The sequence below is a fragment of the Ooceraea biroi genome, chromosome 11, assembly GCF_003672135.1.
Source record: "Ooceraea biroi isolate clonal line C1 chromosome 11, Obir_v5.4, whole genome shotgun sequence".
In the NCBI taxonomy this organism is placed as follows: domain Eukaryota; kingdom Metazoa; phylum Arthropoda; class Insecta; order Hymenoptera; family Formicidae; genus Ooceraea; species Ooceraea biroi.
The window spans coordinates 10,260,167-10,279,947 of NC_039516.1; the positions used below are offsets into that span (position 1 = coordinate 10,260,167).

General features: G+C 40.8%; 5 protein-coding genes across 7 annotated transcripts; 3 read left to right on the forward strand and 2 right to left on the reverse strand.

Annotated features, from left to right (window-relative positions):
• The first annotated feature begins 652 nt into the window (after positions 1 to 652).
• Positions 653 to 7,662, forward strand: LOC105278741 (uncharacterized protein C05D11.1). Its single transcript, XM_011338048.3, has 14 exons — positions 653 to 1,285; positions 1,412 to 1,653; positions 2,149 to 2,317; positions 2,392 to 2,555; positions 2,657 to 3,184; positions 3,278 to 3,532; positions 4,686 to 4,859; positions 4,983 to 5,219; positions 5,328 to 5,508; positions 5,580 to 5,829; positions 5,904 to 6,090; positions 6,155 to 6,298; positions 6,407 to 6,717; positions 6,799 to 7,662. Exons 1-14 carry the CDS (start codon positions 1,105 to 1,107, stop codon positions 6,857 to 6,859), a joined length of 3,084 nt encoding a protein of 1,027 aa, XP_011336350.2. The 5' UTR covers positions 653 to 1,104; the 3' UTR covers positions 6,860 to 7,662.
• Positions 7,632 to 9,222, reverse strand: LOC105278740. Its single transcript, XM_011338047.3, has 3 exons — positions 9,069 to 9,222; positions 8,144 to 8,480; positions 7,632 to 8,069 (listed from the first exon to the last, which is right to left on the reverse strand). The coding sequence occupies exons 1-3, from the start codon at positions 9,071 to 9,073 to the stop codon at positions 7,860 to 7,862; spliced, it is 552 nt and encodes a 183-aa protein (XP_011336349.1). The 5' UTR covers positions 9,074 to 9,222; the 3' UTR covers positions 7,632 to 7,859.
• Positions 9,223 to 9,279: 57 nt separating this feature from the next.
• LOC105278738 (histone-lysine N-methyltransferase SETMAR-like) lies at positions 9,280 to 12,007 on the forward strand. Its single transcript, XM_011338043.3, has 2 exons — positions 9,280 to 9,401; positions 10,065 to 12,007. The coding sequence occupies exon 2, from the start codon at positions 10,074 to 10,076 to the stop codon at positions 10,947 to 10,949; it is 876 nt and encodes a 291-aa protein (XP_011336345.2). The 5' UTR covers positions 9,280 to 9,401; positions 10,065 to 10,073; the 3' UTR covers positions 10,950 to 12,007.
• Positions 11,170 to 15,598, reverse strand: LOC105278739 (ras-related protein Rab-14). Of its 2 annotated transcripts, none has more exons than XM_011338044.3 (7): positions 15,398 to 15,598; positions 14,029 to 14,141; positions 13,617 to 13,743; positions 13,400 to 13,517; positions 13,145 to 13,263; positions 12,996 to 13,064; positions 11,170 to 12,896 (listed from the first exon to the last, which is right to left on the reverse strand). In XM_011338044.3, exons 2-7 carry the CDS (start codon positions 14,132 to 14,134, stop codon positions 12,779 to 12,781), a joined length of 657 nt encoding a protein of 218 aa, XP_011336346.1. In that variant the 5' UTR covers positions 14,135 to 14,141; positions 15,398 to 15,598; the 3' UTR covers positions 11,170 to 12,778. The 2 variants fall into 2 exon arrangements, with proteins under 2 accessions (XP_011336346.1, XP_011336347.1); XM_011338045.3 differs by lacking the exon at positions 15,398 to 15,598 and adding an exon at positions 15,146 to 15,289.
• On the forward strand, positions 15,561 to 19,506 carry LOC109610930. 2 transcript variants are annotated; one of them, XM_026973537.1, is made up of 2 exons: positions 15,561 to 15,964; positions 18,880 to 19,506. In XM_026973537.1, the coding sequence occupies exons 1-2, from the start codon at positions 15,590 to 15,592 to the stop codon at positions 18,979 to 18,981; spliced, it is 477 nt and encodes a 158-aa protein (XP_026829338.1). In that variant the 5' UTR covers positions 15,561 to 15,589; the 3' UTR covers positions 18,982 to 19,506. The 2 variants fall into 2 exon arrangements, with proteins under 2 accessions (XP_026829338.1, XP_026829339.1); XM_026973538.1 differs by having other exon boundaries at positions 15,561 to 15,851.
• Positions 19,507 to 19,781: the final 275 nt, after the last annotated feature.

Consider the following 19,781-nt stretch of genomic DNA (forward strand, 5'->3'; position numbering starts at 1 on the left):
AGGATTGCTCTCTCTCTCTCTCTCTCAGGAAAGAAGAGTGGGGGTAAGAGCGGAGAGTGGGGAAGACGCGAACAGAGAGAGAAAGAGATCCTCCACCTACTTTCCGTCCTTTTCTAGCTGTGCTTCACATTTTGCGCTTCACGCTCGGTCTATTTAAAGTCACTAGATTGATAAAGTACCGCAATCCGTGGTAAAATATGTGGAATAAAAATGGCGTTGGAAGTGTATTTAGTGCAAACATGCAACTTATCAATACACTAAGTGAAATTCTACGAAGCAGCGTTGCGTTGTATCTCCATTGAGAAAGGTTACATATTGTGGTAGATGTGAAGAGAACATAATTGTGATGAAAACACCGTGTAGTTGGAATTAAAATGGCGGACGATTGCGGTACTTTATCCATCTAGTGACTTTAGGTCTATTCTTAAGGTGCTAATTCATGAGACGCTGAAAAGCAGCGTCGAGCGTCGTCACGTGACATCACATTGACGCTAGCGTCAGAGAAAAGAAGTCGAATGATTTCAGCTTCAAGCGTCAAGGTAGCAGAAAAGACAGCGTCAATTGATTAAAACGAAAGTGAAAGAAATATGGAAAAGATAAAAAATTTTCATTATTAATTATCAAAAACGATATGTTAATTACGAAAATGATATTATACGCAATAATTCAGTTCTAATGAGTGTGTTAAGAAATATACCAGTAAATACTGTAACCTAACATTCACGTGCTGGAAATTCGATGCTGAATCTATTGGCGCGATTTGATCACGTGACCTGTTTTGACGCTAAAAATGAGCGTCGAGCGTCGGCATGAAAAAGCACCTTTACTATGTCTATGGTGATGGGGGACAGCGTGATGGACGCACACAACTGCATCGCCTCCGTCATCCCCATTCCCCACCACGTACATGCTACCGCATGCTGCGAGTTTCCGGCATCACTGTTTCTATGACAGTTGCACGGTTTGGTTTAGCACAACAAAGCGTGTGGAGTATCAAGTAGCGTTCGCTTTACTCAACACGACTCAACGGTACTCCAATCACTTTGTCATCATAACTTCCGATAACTTCACAGTAATTGTACATTCATTCATTGTGCGCCCGATATGTCGCCCGTCGACGGTTCCCCGAGTGGAAATATGGGCGGATTCGAGCTGATATGCACGTTCAACGCAAACTCGAAGGCAAACGCGATTCCGTTCCATATGTACAAATCGACGAATACCGGGATCACGATTTGCATCGCGAAGGTCGACGGTCCGGTTGTCAGCGGCTACTTCAACATCGGTAAGTGATAGGAAGAGTTTTGCGCGACACGTGGGTGTCCCGTGTCAATTTTTCTCTCTGGCAATGAGCAGCTAGAAAACAAAGTATTACATGAAGCGTCAATTGTCAATTCTGTCTTCTTTCAAGTTACTGAAGCGCATGACGACGATGGCCTTCCTCATACACTGGAGCATCTTATCTTCTTGGGCAGTGAGGATTATCCCTACAAAGGTGTCTTGGACCTCTGGGCAAACCGGTGCCTCGCATCTGGCACCAATGCTGGAACGTATGTGGACCGTACGTGCTACACCATGTCAACAGCTGGTAGTGAAGGATTTTTGTCCCTGATGCCGATATACCTTGAGCATATTCTCTATCCCACTCTACTGGTAAGGATTTTAACACACTGGGTGGCATCTTCGCGTGACTTTCCATTCAGACTAGGTGAGCCATGGCTCACGTGGCATTTAACATGTTAATAATGTCTTACATGTTTGAAGTAGCATTTTATGTATAGAAGATATTGTTAAATAGATAATTATAGTTATCTAGCTTTCTACTCATTTTCTTCCTAAAAGAATGATAATTTGTATAAATTATACCTCTTGGAAGTATTAAATAGGAAGATGTAGGAAATACATATCCTTAAAGACTCATCAGTTATACAAGCAGTTACGTAAGCAATTATCGTAATGAAATATAGTTTATGATGTAAGAGCTTCACATAATTTATGTAGCTTATGATGTAAGACAACAAAAGAAAGATAATTTCTAGCTTGAGCTAGGTTGTAGACTACCCATTACACACAATCATAAATCCTCCGACAAATTATGCAAGACCAATTATCACAAAATATCCAACAATTTTATGCGTACATTGATAGGACTCGGCGTTTATTACGGAAGTGCATCACATCACTGGTGACGGCAAGGATGCAGGTGTAGTTTACTGCGAAATGCAGGATAAAGATAATACGGGTGAATGTAGGACGTACAATGAATTTGTGAAGGCGATGTATCCCGGCATATGTGGATATAAATCGAATACCGGAGGTATAGAGACACACGTACGATCGATTTATTCACTCCTTGTTCACTTTTTCAAGCATCGTTCGTCTTTTTCATAGGTGCACTGATAAATTTGCGGAACAGTACCAGCAACAAGAAAGTGCGGCAGTATCATAAGCAATTTTATAGACCGGAAAATTTGACTCTGTTAATAGCGGGGCAAGTGAAGCACGCCGATGTTTTCCGCGCGTTGCTGCCTTTGGAACAGAAGATAATGTCGAAGGTGGTATTTATCCCGAAGCTGATTTGAACTGATCGTGTCTTACCTTAGTTACTTATTTCTTATTACGCATTCTTGAGATTTAGCAAAATGCAAAATTACAGGGAAGCAGAAGTGCGTTCCAGAGGCCCTGGCAAAGAGCGGTGCCACCGCTCGAGCGAAGCCTAGACCTGGATGTCTATTACCCGTGCGATGAGGAGGACAACGGTATGGTGTGCGTCGGTTGGCGGGGACCGTCGATAGTGAACGAGATATACGATTATCTCGGTTGCACCCTGCTCATGCAGTACTTCACCAGCACGTGCATCAGCCCTTTGCAAAAGAAATTCGTCGAGACGGACGATCCGTACGCCAGCAACGTGGACGCCATGACGTTAGCTTACTCGACAACCGCCTTGTTATTCTGGTTCGAGAATGTGCCGAAGAATAAGATCCCGCTTATCGAGGGGCTGCTGGTGAAGGTACTCAAAGACACGTGCAACGCCGTCGACAGCGCTATAGACATGAAGCGAATGAGGACCGTGGTTCACAAAAGTATCCTCTGGGATTTGGACGCCTTCGACAACAATCCACACGACACGGTCGAGGATATACTCTTCAAGCACGTGTTGTACGGAGACACGAAGGAAGATGTACGTTATCGGTTATCCAACGTAGTCTGATCAATTAATTCATTTGAATCGATAATTCGACTTTGATAAAAATTACTCTGTTTTCGCTAACAGCTCGAGCGAAGATTGGACGTTATACGCGATCGGCAGAAGTTAGAAAATGAGCCTGAAGCCTATTGGTTGAGTCTTCTGAAGAAATATTTTATTGGTAAGCCGATGGTGACTGTGAAGGGCGTACCCAGCATAGAGAAGAAACGTACGTCGACGCAGGAGGAAGAGACGCGAATAGCCAAGCAGATAGAGCAGCTTGGCACGAACGGCTTGACGCACAAGGAAGTCGAGTTAAAGCACGCTATCGAGGAGAATGAGGTAACGGTCATTAAAATTGTATAATCGCAAATTGTCATATATATATATGACAATGTTAACAAGAACATATTAATTAACGTTGTGTAATGTTCGAATTGTCCTTCGAAATCCTATAAAAATTCTGTCAAAGTATCGAAAAGTTGTAATTAATCGTATAAAATAAATATAAACATTTGTCAGATTCTTCGTGATTGTACGAGTCCAGAAAACCTCTGGATGCAGTTAATATCTCTATGTTTAAGTTGCAAGTCTTTGAAGATATTTGCATGCTTTTTAAGCAATAGCCTTGTCGATCTTAAAAGTAGAAATTGTAAAAGTTTCTTAGTATGTTTCTTATATACAGGGTGTTTCCTAAGTAAGTAGACAAACTTAAGGAGGATATTCCTTGGCTTATTTTAAGAAGAAAAGGTCATATAAACATATGTCCTAAACTGTTTTGTTTTCCAAAAAAAGTACATCACTGTTTTCGTTCACTTTTCGTTTATTATAGAACGAACAGTTTGTATTATTGCAAATGAAACAAATGAAAACCAATAGTAACCAAAAAGAAAAATTATAACGAAAAAGAAAATAGTAACTAAAAAGAAAAATAATAACATCACAGTAACTGCTGAAAATGTCCACCTGCAGCCATGATACACGCCTCAACTTTCCTTTCCATTGATTGACGTACACGCTCAAAAATACCTGGAGTGTTACGTATTCTTTCACATCCATCTATTATGCGATTTCTGAGATCTTCTTCATTTTGAATAGGTGTAGCGTAAACTAAAGATTTAAGCTGTCCCCATAGAAAAAAATCTACTGGATTTAAGTCTGGGGATCTTGCAGGCCATAAATGGTTTGGTCTTTGAGTACCTCGACCGATCCATCGATTGGCAAACTTCCTGTTCAAAAATTGACCATCCCCACTCCATCCCCACCGCTGTTGACTCGTACTGCAAAAGCACGCTATCCGAAAAGTGAACGAAAACAGTGATGTACTTTTTTTGGAAAACAAAGCAGTTTAGGACATATGTTCATATGACCTTTTCTTCTTAAAATAAGCCAAGGAATATCCTCCTTAAGTTTGTCTACTTACTTAGAAAACACCCTGTATATATGACGAAAAATGTGATCTTGATTTTTAACAAGTTTCGATTTTCTCTTTAAGAGGCCTATACCAGACAATCTGTTGACAAATGTAGCTATACCTAGCACGGATTCCATCAACTTCCATCACATCAAAGGCTACTCTACGGAAACGTCGGAGCAGCATCCGAGGTTCGACGTTACGAAGCTGCCGTTGTTCACCTACTTAGATCACGTTAATACAAATTTCGTCTATGTGAGTGTCACGCGATCACGCTGATTTATCGAGCGGTTCCAATTGGAAAGTCCAATTAACGCTCGACAGTCACGCATTAATCAGCAAATACAGTATACTAATTGTGGCCCGACTTGAATTTAGCTGTACGTTATCATGGACACGTCCGCTCTCAGTAGAGAATACAGGAAGTACGTGCCATTATTGCTGGAAGTTATTACCGAGTGCGGGCCGTTGAGAAGGAACGACCGCCTAATTCCTTACGAGGAAGTGGTGGCCGAACTGGAAGCGGACACCGTGTCGGTTTCCACTAAAATCGGGATCGGTGGTAGCAGATACTCGTGCGGAATATACGAGAACAACGTTATCCTGATGCTTCAAGTAATGCAGACACGCCTTACATTTTTTAATATGACAAAACAAAAATGGTGGAAAAATTCTTTTGATTCTTATTTATATACTTTTGCCGTCCTCTCTCTCTCTACGCAGCTGGAATTGGAAAAATATGACAAGGGTATACAGTGGATCAAGGAGCTTTTATACGACACCGAGTTGACCATTGAAAAATTGAAGGTGGTAGCGACGAAGATGATAAACGATGTCGCTCAACTGAAGCGAAGAGGATACGATGTTAAAAGACACATGATAAACGGACTAATGTATAATAAAGGTAAATTCCGGGCTCCGGCTGCCGGTGGCACGAACTCGCATCCACGCTACGTACTTATCGAACACTTGCAGACAGTAATACCTTCGCGTCCGGCATGCTGCGACAGCAAAAGTTCCTCACCGAGCTCATGGAACGTCTGAGCGACGATGCGGGCCAGAGGGAAGTTATGGCGGAAATCACGTCGGTCAGGAAGACCCTGACGCGGCTGAAGAACATGGTTCTGTTCATCGCTACCAACGTTGAAAAATTAGCGGCGCAGGTCCCGGACGTCTACGCTCCGTGGAACATACACTTCTCCGACGTAGCAACGGGCAAGGCCAAGTGGGTGTACATTCTTGATGAAGAAATGCATGGAAAAAAAATGTAACGTGTTAACGCCCAAGTGTGTATTTCAGTCTCAACAGCACGCCCGACTGGGCGCTGACGAATTCCTTCGAGGATATACCTATCAACGGTTGCATCACGGGAGTAGGGTGCATAGAAAGCTCGTTTCTCAGCCAGGTCTGTCCGTGCATAAACGACTATCAGCACCCGGATTTGCCGGCTCTGAAGGTCTGCTTGAAGTACTTGACTCAAGCGGAGGTAAGCACGTGATGACGGTGTCACTAGTCGAGATCAGCGTCACTTGGAAGACACGTGATTCCAGGGTCCTATGTGGAGATTGATTCGAGGACTGGGACTCTCGTACGGATACGGCCTCGCCGTGGCACCGAATGAAGGACTGCTGTATCTCACGCTAGATACTGCCACAAACATGGCAGCTGCGTACAAGGAGGCGAAGTCAATAGTGGTAAGTCGACGTGACGTGAGAGCAAAATTAATTAAAAATTAATTTTTAATTAATTTTTAATTAAAGCGAAAAGCAGGTTTCCTGAATGGTGAATCTTTTCTGCTGCAGGAATCCCATCTCGCCGGTGACAAGTGGGACCGATTGCTTTACGAATCAGCTAAATCGTCCTTGATCTACAATATCATCGAGCAGGAGCAGACCGTGTACAACGCGCTGGTACAATCGTTAAGATTCTACATCGGGAACGTACCGCAAGATTATAATCGTCAGATGGTACGACGCATTTCCGCTGTCACCATGGAGGATATGACCCGCGTAGCGACTCTGTATCTCAAGCCGCTGTTCGATCCGAAGAAATGTAAAACCGCCGTCGTGTGTCATCCTTCAAAGATCGCGGAGTTGGACGAAACCTTCAAACAGTGAGTAAAGGATTATTTCTCTCTCTCTCTTTCTCTTCCTTCTCTTTGCCGCGTTTCTAAATAAATCATTTCGCTTTTCAGAATGAATCAAAATCTTAAGCTGTACAATTGCCTTGAAGAAACATACTTGAGCGAGTGGTAAAACATAGAAGATATATTTATCTATTGAATAAAATATCGAAGAAGAGATTCGTATTTTATAATCTTTTTCGGAAGGATTATACCAGTTGAATTAATCATGGAGCTAAAAGCAAGCTTAAAATGTGTTAACAAGTTTGCAATGCACTATATTACGTCCGGTATTTATTGTTATAACGATGTTTGGCATTTTCGCTTTGGCATACAGGCAACGAAACACTCTAACCAGTAAGCATTTACACAAATAATTTGAATTGCATGCCTAATCGAAGGTTGAATTATTTATTTCATGGAAAACTAGATTTTTATCATTTGTAACATTGTAATTTCTGTAAGGAGACAGCCCTTGAAGAAAGGGTTTACTTCTCCCGTCGCAAACTAGAAACATGCTAAGAAACTTTTACAATTTCTACTTTTAAGATCGACAAGGCTATTGCTTAAAAAGCATGCAAATATCTTCAAAGACTTGCAACTTGAACATAGAGATATTAACTGCATCCAGAGATTTTCTGGACTCGTACAATCACGAAGAATCTGACAAATGTTTATATTTATTTTATACGATTAATTACAACTTTTCGATACTTTGACAGAATTTTTATAGGATTTCGAAGGACAATTTGAACATTACACAACGTTAATTAATATGTTCCTGTTAACATAAAAATCAAATTATTTCTTTGAAAATGTATCCACGAACAGATATAGATGTAGTTTTCCACGTAGGTCAGTACTTGATTAATTATGCATTATTACTTGTGATCTGTACTCTTACATTGCTTTTAAAAAATAAATTTATCTTCTATCAATCTCGTATTAAAAACAATTAAACTTGAATCCATCCCACTATCATATCGTGACATAATATTGCAAGAAATTGCTAATCAAAGGCTTAATTATTTATTTTATGTGCGAGAAGCTAGATGTTTGGTGTTCGTAACACTAATTTTTATGAGAAAGCTTTCTTAAAGAGGCGCTTGGTTTCTCCTGTCACGAGTAGAATATTAAAACACTTGTACAGTTTCTATTTCTAAGGCTGACGCACCGTGTTGCTTAATGGGCAGATAAACGCCTCCGTAAATTTGGAATTCAAACATGGTGATATTAGCTGTGTCTAGAGGTTCTCCATCTGGAATCTCCCGACCACGATAATAAGGCTTAAAGTCTTTCAAAGGTAATGTCACTGCGGCGAACTCATCGTTCGACATTGGCACCTGAAACGAAAAGTTTCGAAGAACAGTTACAGCTGAGGATGAATATGACCAGCCAGGAAGTCATAAGATTTTACTGTAAAAAATTGCTCGTAGCTGAGGTCTTCATCTGAGTTCTGCCCTCGATGCCTGAGAGATATTTTATAATGGCTATTTTGCCCCTGACCGCGACAAGTAATCTCAATATTGTTGAACGACGACAAATCGAGATTCGTCGGTTTCCTAACTCCGGCAAAACCGGCGCCATTGGGTTGTGGGTTCAACAGCGTGAAAAGGATCGCACGTTGGAAAAGCTGGCTTATTTGCAGCACTAAAGCAGCTTTGGACTTTCCCACGGGTCTGACGGTATCGGACATCTCTCGCCAATCGTCCACGCTTTGCGCGTTTGTGAAATCGAACAGCATCATTTTATCCCTAATGGAATTTATGTGATACAAACACAGATTTCAGATTTGTTGAATATAAGAATATGCAATATTAATTAAACAGATTCAATGAACTTGATTGAATTGAAATGCTTGAGTAATTATTTAAATAAACTCAGTTCATAGAAATTGTACACATGAAAGTAAATAATTTGGATAGTTTTCCAACAATATTTCAACAATTCAAAATATGTTGAAACTCAATTAAAAAACTATTTATGTGCAAATTTTTAGTATTACTTGTGCGCAATGCTGCGTAACTTAATTGTGACGTTCTCTTTTTCAACTCCAGCCTTTTCTCGTGTTTTATTTAATTTTATCAATAATTATCTTAATCCATTTGTTACTCTTTTTATATTGCTATCATTTCTCGACTTTCTAACTTTAAATTAAATTTTATGCCTTTAAAAGCTTCAATTATTCAATTATTTTTGTTGTTATTACAGTTTAAGAAGTTAAAAAAGTCATTCAAAATGTGAAAAGAATAATAAAATATTAAAAACGTTAAAAATGTCGTTTCGTGAGGTTAGGAAATCTGTCACACTGATCTAATGCAACTATTATAAAACAGTCCTACCTCATTTTGTAATATCACAAATGGCGGAGGCTCGTAATAAACTTTTTCGAAACTAATTTTTGAGAACAATTTTTGTGTTAAATTTTTCAAGTGCTAATAATCTGACGATCGAATTCTCAAATAGCGAACTTTAGTTTCGACAAATTTCGAAGGATGACGCCACAGCCCCATGTCGCGGGCGATTTTTCATGATGTAATTCAAAAACATTCCGCTACGAGTCTCCACTTCCTCCTTCTCTGCTGGATGTCAGTTTTGTACTTTTGTTGATACGCAAAGAACGTTGTTGCCACAATTTGTATAAACCAATAAACTTTTTTGAACAAGATGGTGAGGTAGTAGTATGATTCAACGACGAATTAAAATTTTCGAAAAAGTTTTGATTCAAATTAAAAGAAATTTTAAATAATTATTTATTAGTGATACGTGCCTTTAGATACGTTTTTATTTTAAATACAATTTAATGGTGAATTGGAGGACGCTTTTATCTTTATGTATTACAATGTTCAATGTTGGATCCTGTCTGTCGAAGCTCTGACATAATGTATTTTAGGAGTAGTTAATACAACAATAAAAAAGAATAGCAGATTGTAATTAATTAGATTTATTGCATTCTTCTTTTTATTTATCTTCACTTTCCTGGTCAGAAGATATTATAAATTCTTTTCTTTATTCTCGTTAACTAACTCTAAAACTGAAATCAAAATTGAACTGTAGTGTCTGCGAGGACAATCTGCCAGAGTGGCTTGGGTTTCCTTCAGCTGTTTATAAATTGTTTATCAGGTAAACTTTGACAAAGGCAATTAATTGTTCATTATTCACATAACACGTCTTAGGTTGTTGCATAATTTCCATCGTATTTCGTGTGTCTTCCAAGCGCAATAAATTATTAGTTTTGTTTCTGAAGTACGCTGTTAGGTCGGTTGCACACTACCCTTAATTGTCCTTATAAGACCACGTGCTTTTGAGATTTACATTTATCTTGTTTAAATTTTCAGTGCTTAAACATGGAAGTTGATAAGCTTCATCTAAGACACTGCATGCTCTACGAGTATCAAAAGGGCAATAACGCAACTGCAGCTACAAAAGAATTATGTATGGCGTTAGGCCAGGATATCGTAGACGTTAGGACGGTTCAGAGATGGTTCTCCAAATTTCGAGCTGGAAATTTTCACCTCGAGGATGAGCCGCATACCGGCAGACACTCGAACTTCGATGACGATATTCTGAAGGCGCTACTTCTTGAAGACCCTTTCTTAAGTAGCAGGGACATAGCGGAAAGGATGGGCTTTGATCATACAACAGTATCGCGGCATATAAACAAACTGGGGTACGTCCAGAAGTTTGGTAGATGGGTTCCGCATGAACTCAGCGAAACCAATTTGCTCACCCGCGTCGCCGTATGCTCCTCGCTGCTAGCACGGCAGAATTTTCAGCCTTTCTTAGACCAGCTAGTCGTTGGCGACGAAAAATCGATTACGTACGATAAAGTCAGAAAAAAGCCCAAGTGTGAGAAGGCCCTATCTGATCCCGGACCTAGTGTCCACCAACAAAAAAGAATGCTCTGTATCTGGTGGGATAGAAAAGGACCTGTACACTACGAGCTCCTGCCACCCGGCCAACGCATCACCGCTGATGTCTATTGCGAGCAATTGTCACGATTAGATGCGAAACTCAAGGAAAAACGGGCAGTTTCAGCCGGCCGGAGAGGCATCATCCTTCAACGCGACAACGCCCGACCGTACATCGGACTCCGGGCCAGACGGAAACTGTGCGGGCTCGGCTACGAGGATCTTCCCCATCCACCTTACTCCCCCGATGTCGCCATCGGACTACCACTTATTTTTGTCGTTACAAAATTTTTTGAACGGGAAAGAATTTAAGAATGACGACGACGTGAATGACGCGCTGTCAGAATTCTTCCGTCAAAAGGATGAAGATTTCTTTGCGTCCGGAATTGATAAGCTGTCCATTAAGTGGAAACAAGTCGTAGATAATAATGGGCAATATGTTCTCGATTGAACGACGAATTTTTCCCCAAAATATCGGCTTTAAGTTTATCCGGAAATACGACGGAAATGATGCAACGATCTAATATAATAATGATCAACTTTAAATTTATTTCGTATTTTGTTTCTTAGAGTACTTTAAACACATGGTACGATTAAATTAAAGGGTGCAGTAAAACGACGATTACCTACGATTCGAACAGATCCATAAAACTTTGGTCAAGTTTATTGGAGGCGATCTTCGCATTTTCTCGTGCTACCAATAATACAAATTGTTTACAAGACACACACAACATTGAAGAGAACGTAAATCATGTTCAAATCACTGTTCGTTGCGACTTTCTTTCATTTCTCTCTCTCTCTCTTTCTATTTTCTGTTTCACTTAGAGATGCCTCGGTGATATCAGGCATTACCTTTGTACCATCAAATCATAACAAGATAGCGCTTATATAACTTTTTCAAGGCGCATCAATTTATATACCGATATTTGAATAACTCGAGTGTCTATGAGAGGCCTCGATGCAGCAGGCAACACTTGCAAAATCAGAGCTTGCTAATCCTGCTTTTCAATTTAAGGCGTAACACGTTTACAGAGATCTTGGCAGATCGGAAAATATGCGAGAAGGAAAGAAAAGGCTAAAACGCTTGGCAATATACACTCACAAGCTACATTATCTTGCGTAATATATTCAAGTAACGTGCTAACTACACCTGCTAATCTCGACTCTTTCGTAGAAAACGAAAACTTGGAATTTCGAGCTATAGATCGATTATGAAAGAAGAGAGTTGAACAATTCCATCTCAATTCGTCGTACTAAAAAACGATACGTGTCAAATTTCGTATCAGCATGTATGTACGTATATATATTTACGCGTTTCCTCAAGAATAGATGTATCTTTGAACTATTAATAAAAAAGAAAATTGATCCCTACTCTTCCTCTCTCTGTCTAACGAGTCTCGAAGTTTCGAACTAAAATCACAAAGCCCGCAGTGCATGTCTCACCAGCAAAGGAGGTCTCAAAAGTGATCGGAAAGGTGGGCGTTTGCAATTTAAATTAAATTTTCCACCGATTAAACTTCTTCGAGCGAGAACTTGCGCGTTACAACGAACGTATGATCCTCCCATGCGGATTGAGTGAGTGTAATCCCGTCGCTCTTATTTATTACCTAAACGTCGAGCCGTTTCGGCAACGCATTTCCAGTCAAACGGATGAGGATTTAATCGGCCTGCCGCGTGGGCGCTATTGGGCGCGCGTGCGTATTGGCCGGCTCTAAACGAATCATCTTCCTTTAACTGGCTACACAACGAAATGCATGGAATATACAAAATAGTAACAAGTTGTAATAATCATAGAAAAGCTGCGCTTCACTCGTAGATATCATTCGTGCCGCGTCGGGAACTAGTAGTAGCATCATTGGAATCACTTTTTTTACCGCGTACGTCTTTATATCGTGTCGTATTATTTATTTATATAGTATTAATATCAATAGAAATCGCAACGCGATAAGTTGAGACAAAGAAAGAACTGGAATTCTCGGAATTTACGGTTCGGTTTAGTTGTTGCTCTTAAATGGACCTTGCTTATCAAAGGGAGGATACAAGCTATGAGACAATCTGCCAGCTACACTTAGTACAAATCATATATGCATTAATAGTACCGATCAATTAATATATCTATATACAAACAAATGAAATAAGACCTAACAGGAGCAGGAGTCCTTCCCTCCCTGCTGTTCATTGGACACTCCTTGGAGGCTGGTACGACCCGGTTGGCTGGGATTGTGTTGTACGCCGGACTCCGCTGCATTTAGGTCCAATCTGTCGACGAAAGGAGGGCAATCGATTAATATTAATTAATTATAACATAAATTATTCTCTCATTTATCTTGTAGGTAATTGTAAGTTGTTGCGACTCACCGTCCGTCCTGTATACTTTGGAATATTTTCTTTGCAGTTTCCAGGAAGGCTTCTTCCACATTGTGCCCTCTGTTAAACAAATCAAACAAACGATTTTACTCGTGGCGAAAAGAGAATTTATCTAGATAAATTTAATTTAAAACACTCACGTCTTCGCACTGGCTTCGACGAACATCAAGCCATGCTCGTCGGCGAACTGTTTCGCTTCCTCGTAGGTAACGTCACGTTGGCCCTCGAGATCGCTCTTGTTGCCAATTAAGAATATGACCTGAAAGATTTTCCCGCTTTATTTTTCCGTTAGTTGACCGCTCGCAGAAGCTTTCTCTCTTGTATTATAATTAGGCAGATGGAGAATCGCAAAGGAATCGAACAAAGAACTCATAAATTGCGTAATGTACGCGTACAGTGCTTGGATTCGTCAGGTTTCTCGTGTCCGTCAGCCAGCTACTGAGATGATTGTAAGTCGAACGGCGCGTGATATCGTACACCATTAAAGCCCCGGCCGCACCCCGGTAGTACGATCTGAGGAAGAGATATCTCTTTGTGCACATTACATAACTTTACCACCCGTTTATCATGACCGGCGGGGTGCTGCGAGCGCGTCGCGGTCGCAGTCGTTACCTGGTAACCGCTCGGAATCGTTCCTGCCCGGCGGTGTCCCAGATCTGCAGCTTTATTTTCTGCCCCGCTACTTCGATGATCCTAGTCCCGAACTCGACGCCGATGGTGTGTGGACAATCCGCCATAACTGGACACACAGAGATTCATTAAACACTCTCGCCGTGAATCTTTTCCGCGACCACCGCGAAATATCGCAAGTTTAATCGCCTGCATCGTTGCGTGTACGCGCACAGTCATGTATATTAATTACATGGCTGCGGCACGTCGTCTGTGAATGAATTGCCGTGCGAAATAAATAGCGATAGATCACACGAGGCATGAAATTAATCCAGCGGAATTCTCCCATCCACGATTTCGCACGTGCGTGGATACAATTGTCTATGCGTCTTATTAACTTGTGCATCTCACTCACATTTTTTTTCCGTAAACTGGTGAAGCAGGCACGACTTGCCGACCCCCATATCCCCTATGATGATGTACTTGAAGATGTAGGAGTAATTGTAAGGACCGGTCGACATTTTGCACCTGCAATTAAAATTTCGAAGGGATTAAATTTCGCTCAGCACTCGCCGTTAATTGTTCACTGCGGGCGACAAAAACAAAGCTCACTGAGGCGATACGTTCTCCTTGTTGTTGGGAATTTATTGTTGCCAAACTCACTGTCGTGAGGTATCGGAAGTGGATTATGCTAATCGCGCGTCAAAGAGTGTTCAGTATTCTTTGTTTCATTCTTGACACGAGATAACAGGTACATGACTCACAAGTGCGTATACTATAGCACAGGTGAGAATCTCTTAAGCAATTGATTTGTTGTTGTCACTATTTGTTATCAAAACTAATTAAAAGAACTTTAAATAGCGACATTAATAAGACGTACATTAAATAATCTTAAGATAAAGAGTTAGAGCATCACTTCCTTGTTCTTTTAAACAGATTGTACAAATATACATAATTAGACATAACTCGCATTGTTGATAATCGTGATCGATGAGATAAATTTACAATCGATCAACAAAAGATCTCGTATCGTCTTTCCAGTTTTCAAGGAAAGAAGCTATCCACATCACACAAGAACGGCGTATCTGTCAAGTGACATTTAAATATCACGCGAGTGAATGACAAGAGCTCTTCAAGTTTCAGCAGATTTGAGGAAAATATCTATCAATCGACAGAGGAAGTCCTCATAGTTTTTAGACGATTCCGAGCATGGGGAAAAAATCCCGTAATTAGCAGGAAATCCTCGTAGCGCGGGAACGGCGCGAGTCTTCGCGATTCATGAATAATTCATGAGCAGCCTCGGGCGGATTACCGTGCCCGACACAAGCGTGCCTCGCGCGACTCGATACCGAAAGAGCGGAGACGGATTGCGCTATCGCCGACACTCGGCGGGGGGACGGGAGGCACGCGTGTCGCGATACGCGGTGGCCTTTTTCTCTCTCCTTCGCTTTCGGCTCCGGTAGGGCCGAGATTCTCCCGGGTACGGGCATCGCAACTACGCCCGCACTCTGGCCCACTCCCATTATAATTACGTTACGTCCGATCGGCGCAGGCGGGCAGGTTCCGCGAACTCGATGACGGGCAGCGGCCGCAGCGGAGCCTCGGAGGAACGCGACGCACGGCCGAGGGAAGGATGTCCCGCGACGGGAGAAAGCGGGACGTGTCACCGCCGCGCTGTCGGGTCTATCGCCGTCGCTGGCGATAACGCGCACCGCCCGCGACGATCGCGGAGGGGGGGGGGGGGCGTCGGTCGTTGTCAACAATGCGGAGGCTCGTGTACTCACGCGTGCTCGTGGGTCGGCGACGCGGGGAGAACGGAACTGCTGCTGCTGCTGGATCACCGAGAGCGACCTGGGGACCGCTCGTCGATACGACGGTGGACTCGTTGCTCCCTCGGGCACCCGATTCACTCCGCCATCGAGTCGCGCGACAGCCTGGACGCGAGCAACGTCTGCACCGCCGATGTCACGCGCAATATGGCAGGCCGCGCCAACGACGATGGCGGCGGAGCAAACGTCGAACCACCTGTCACTCGCCAACGTCCGTCCGTCCGTCCGTCCGTCGGCGGGTCGGCTCGGTCGCGCGCCGCGCCACTACGCCCGGATCCTCGGGTGAACCTCGCGGGTCGCTCGATGGTCTCGTGGTCCCGAAACGCGAATCGGATTCACCAGCCGAGGACCGACGAGGAGTGGCGGCGCGTAGCGTGCGCCTCTGGCGTACCTATGCATCGTGTTGTATGTACGTGCACGCATACGTCAAAGGAAGGATGGATGAATCATCCGTTCGCAACGCGAACGGCGTGGATGATTCCGTGCGCACGCCGCACACGGAGTCATTTGCGTCCAGTTCCGGTGGGCGTTGTTTCCTCTTTGGTTTTAAGATCGAAGACGCGTCGCGTTAGATATCGGTTTGCTATACTTGTTTCGTGGTTAACGGACGCGAAATTATATTTTTGGAGATCAATTCAACACGCCGCTGTTCATTTTTTATTCTTTTTTGTCGCATTCGCGCTTGCCGAGCGCTTGGAGGATGTCAAGCACGGGCACGGTATATACAGTAGCGCAACTCTCCCAATTTTCCGTGGCGAAAATGGAGTGCGCATGCGCGACCAAAGGAGATGTAGAGGAAAGAGGATAGTGATAGTACCTCTTTTTCTAACAGAAGATGGGAGCCAATTTTAACGCAGTTTATACGTGTATGTGACGCGTTGTGTGATCAGCAGCATATACAGGGTGTCCCGGGTTTTAACCGACAAACTGCGGGAGCATATTCTACTAGTGGAAATAAGAAAAAATTCTTATATCGAGTTTGCTTAGAAATGCTTTATTACAAAGTTATAAACCAATGTTGAAAAGAAATATCAGATAAGTAACAACGGATTTTTTCACAAAAATAAAAATTATCTACGCAATGATTTAGTGACGCATTTCAAAATGTTGTCCTTGCACATCGATACAAGCTAGACATCGACGTAGTACAGAATTTGTTACGGTACGACATTCCTGAAAATTTTGTTGCATCTCAGTAACTGAATTAGTAATTCGTTGCTTTAAATCTTCAAGCGAGATTACTTCTGTACTGTAAACTTTATTTTTTAAAGTTCCCCATAAATAAAAATCAAGAGGCGTTAAATCGGGCGATCTTGGAGGCCAGAAAACCGGTCCTCCTCGACCAATCCACCTATGAGCATAATGTTCATCTAACCAGTTTCTAACTTGTCTAGCATAGTGCGATGGACAACCGTCTAACTGTATCCAGCTGTTTTGGCGAAACTGCAGTGGCACATTTTCCATCAAAATTGGTACATGTGAATACACATAACATAAACATCTTCGACCTTCCAAATTCTATACTATGTTCCGTTGTTACTTATCTCATATTTCTTTTCAATATTGGTTTATAACTTTGTAATAAAGCATTTCTAAGCAAACTCGATATAAGAATTTTTTCTTATTTCCACTAGTAGAATATGCTCCAGCAGTTTGTCGGTTAAAACCCGGGACACCCTGTATATTGCATACTATTATTAATAATAGTGCAGTGCAGTGTGTAGTGTGTGAAGTGAATGAATGATTTACAGCTGTGTTGTGCGCGAGAAGAAAAATATAAGTGGATTTTTAACCTATATTAATATTATATTACTATATTATTTTAATCATAATTTAATGAAGTTTAACAACTTACAATTTCACTATAACAAATTCTGTTAACTTGCATAAATATTGGCTATAAAATTAAGCATACATAAAGTAGCAGTAAAGTAACAACATCGATTTCATTCACTGATTTGCATTAATTTATGATTCTATTGGGTTGTTCGGAAAGTAATTTCGTTTTTCACAAAGAGATGTCGTTAGTCGCGTTCCTCGATACTTAACCTTACTCTAAGCGGCAAATTCGTTTTATATCTTGACAACTGACATTTCAGACGTCATTTAGTATCTTATTGTGTTGCGATCTGTCAAGTAATTTTTGTTTGGCATCACATCAAACATGGAAAATCAAAGTGAGCATTTTCGTAATATTTTGCTTTTTTACTACCGAAAGGGTAAAAATTCAATGCAAGCGAGAACAAAATTGTGTGCCGTGTACGGAGAAGATGTATTGAGTGAACGTCAGTGTCAGAATTGGTTTTCGAAATTTCGTACTGGAAATTTCGATTTGAAAGATGCACCACGTTCAGGTCGGCCAATTAAAGCTGATGACGAGAAAATAAAGGCTCTGGTGGAGCAAACCGTCGCATAACAACACGCGAAATTGCTGAAAAGTTAAATTTATCGAATTCGACTGTTTACGATCATTTGAAACGCCTTGGATTCGTTTCAAAGCTCGATATTTGGGTTCCACACAATTTAAAGGAAATTGACTTGATTCGACGCATTACCATCTGCGATTCATCGTTGAAACGTGAAGAAAATGAACCATTTTTGAAGCGAATCATAACTGGAGATGAAAAATGGATTGTTTACAACAATGTTAAGCGAAAACGATCATGGTCCAGGCAAGATGAACCTGCTCAATCGACATCCAAGGTAGATATTCATCAAAAGAAGATCATGCTTTCTGTATGGTGGGATTGGAAGGGAATCGTATTTTTCGAGCTACTACCAAGCAACCAGACGATTGATTCGAAAGTGTATTGTCGTCAGCTGGATGAATTGGATGCTGCCATCAAGCAGAAGCGACCAGAATTGGCGAATAGGAAAGGTGTCGTATTCCATCACGACAATGCCAGACCACACACAAGTTTGGTCACTCGCCAGAAGCTTTTACAGCTTGGATAGGATGTGCTACCACACCCACCATACTCTCCTGATTTGGCACCATCCGATTACCATTTGTTCCGGTCTCTACAAAATTCTTTGAACAATGTAAACTTCGATTCAAATGAAGGCGTCAAAAATCACTTGCTTCAATTTTTTGTCAATAAGGAAAAGGACTTCTATGAGCGTGGAATCTTAAAGTTGCCAGAAAGATGGCGAAAGGTAGTGGAACAAAATGGCCAATACATCACTGAATAAAATTTACTCTAAATATGAAAAAACCGCCTTTCATTTTTCCTTGAAAAAACGAAATAACTTTCCGAACAACCCAATAGATATGTAAACTTTATTAAGTTGGTTATTGCAATGATATTAATTACTTGATCTCTTGATATCTTGAGATAATTGAGATATGTGTACTTGATAAATGTAATAATAAACTAACAAAGTTAGGACAGTTTACTTTTCATTTAATTGCATTGTAATTTCCATTTCATTGTCAGGGACAAATCAAGAAGCACTGCCAGGATAACGTAAAGAGTACGCTTGGAGGATTTTCAGACTACAATAAATCTGCTGTCGGAACCTTTGGATGTCTACAATAACTGAATATATGCTTGTGAAAGTGCTAATTGAGCAACTACTAGTTATTCTATTGACATAGGATTTTTCTCGATACTGCGCTTACAGAATTATGTGCTTAAAGACTTTTGTGCACTATACTTTTCATTTTTACATGTAGAAATTGTACTATATTTAAGTATAGAGAAATGTATATTCTTTTATATATTGTTAAATGTGTCTGTCAGAGTACAGCAAAAAGCATGTTTATGTCAAGTATACATGTGTCAGAATATTGTCTTATTAAATAATTATTTTGACCTTTGATCACAATAGAGTTTGAAGAAGTTATATTTAATAACATTAACGCCAGACATGATTTGAAATATACATAAGTATAGAGAACATTTAGACCTTTACAAAAATTAATCTAAATATTATCTGATATAATTATTTTTTTCAATATGTTACCTTACTTTTCATTCAACTTTTACAACATATTTATGTTAGTAATTAAATCATTACTTATATTATATTATTACTATATTAATAAAAAAACAAAAAACAAATTAGTATACTTCATTATCTTTTTATTTTTGTTATAAAAGTGCAATTGCGCAATATATATAAATTTCATTATATCTTTTTGACATAGAGATGATCTCAAGTCGCAATTAATGTATTAATAATAATTAATAATTGTACTTAATAATACAATAATAAATAACATTAAATATTGCCAATAAGTTTTTATGACTTTCATTGTTTACTACGTTCCTGCAATTGTGCTGCTCCGCGCACATTTTCCTTGCTGCTGCCCTGGCGTGTTAGAAAGAGACAACAA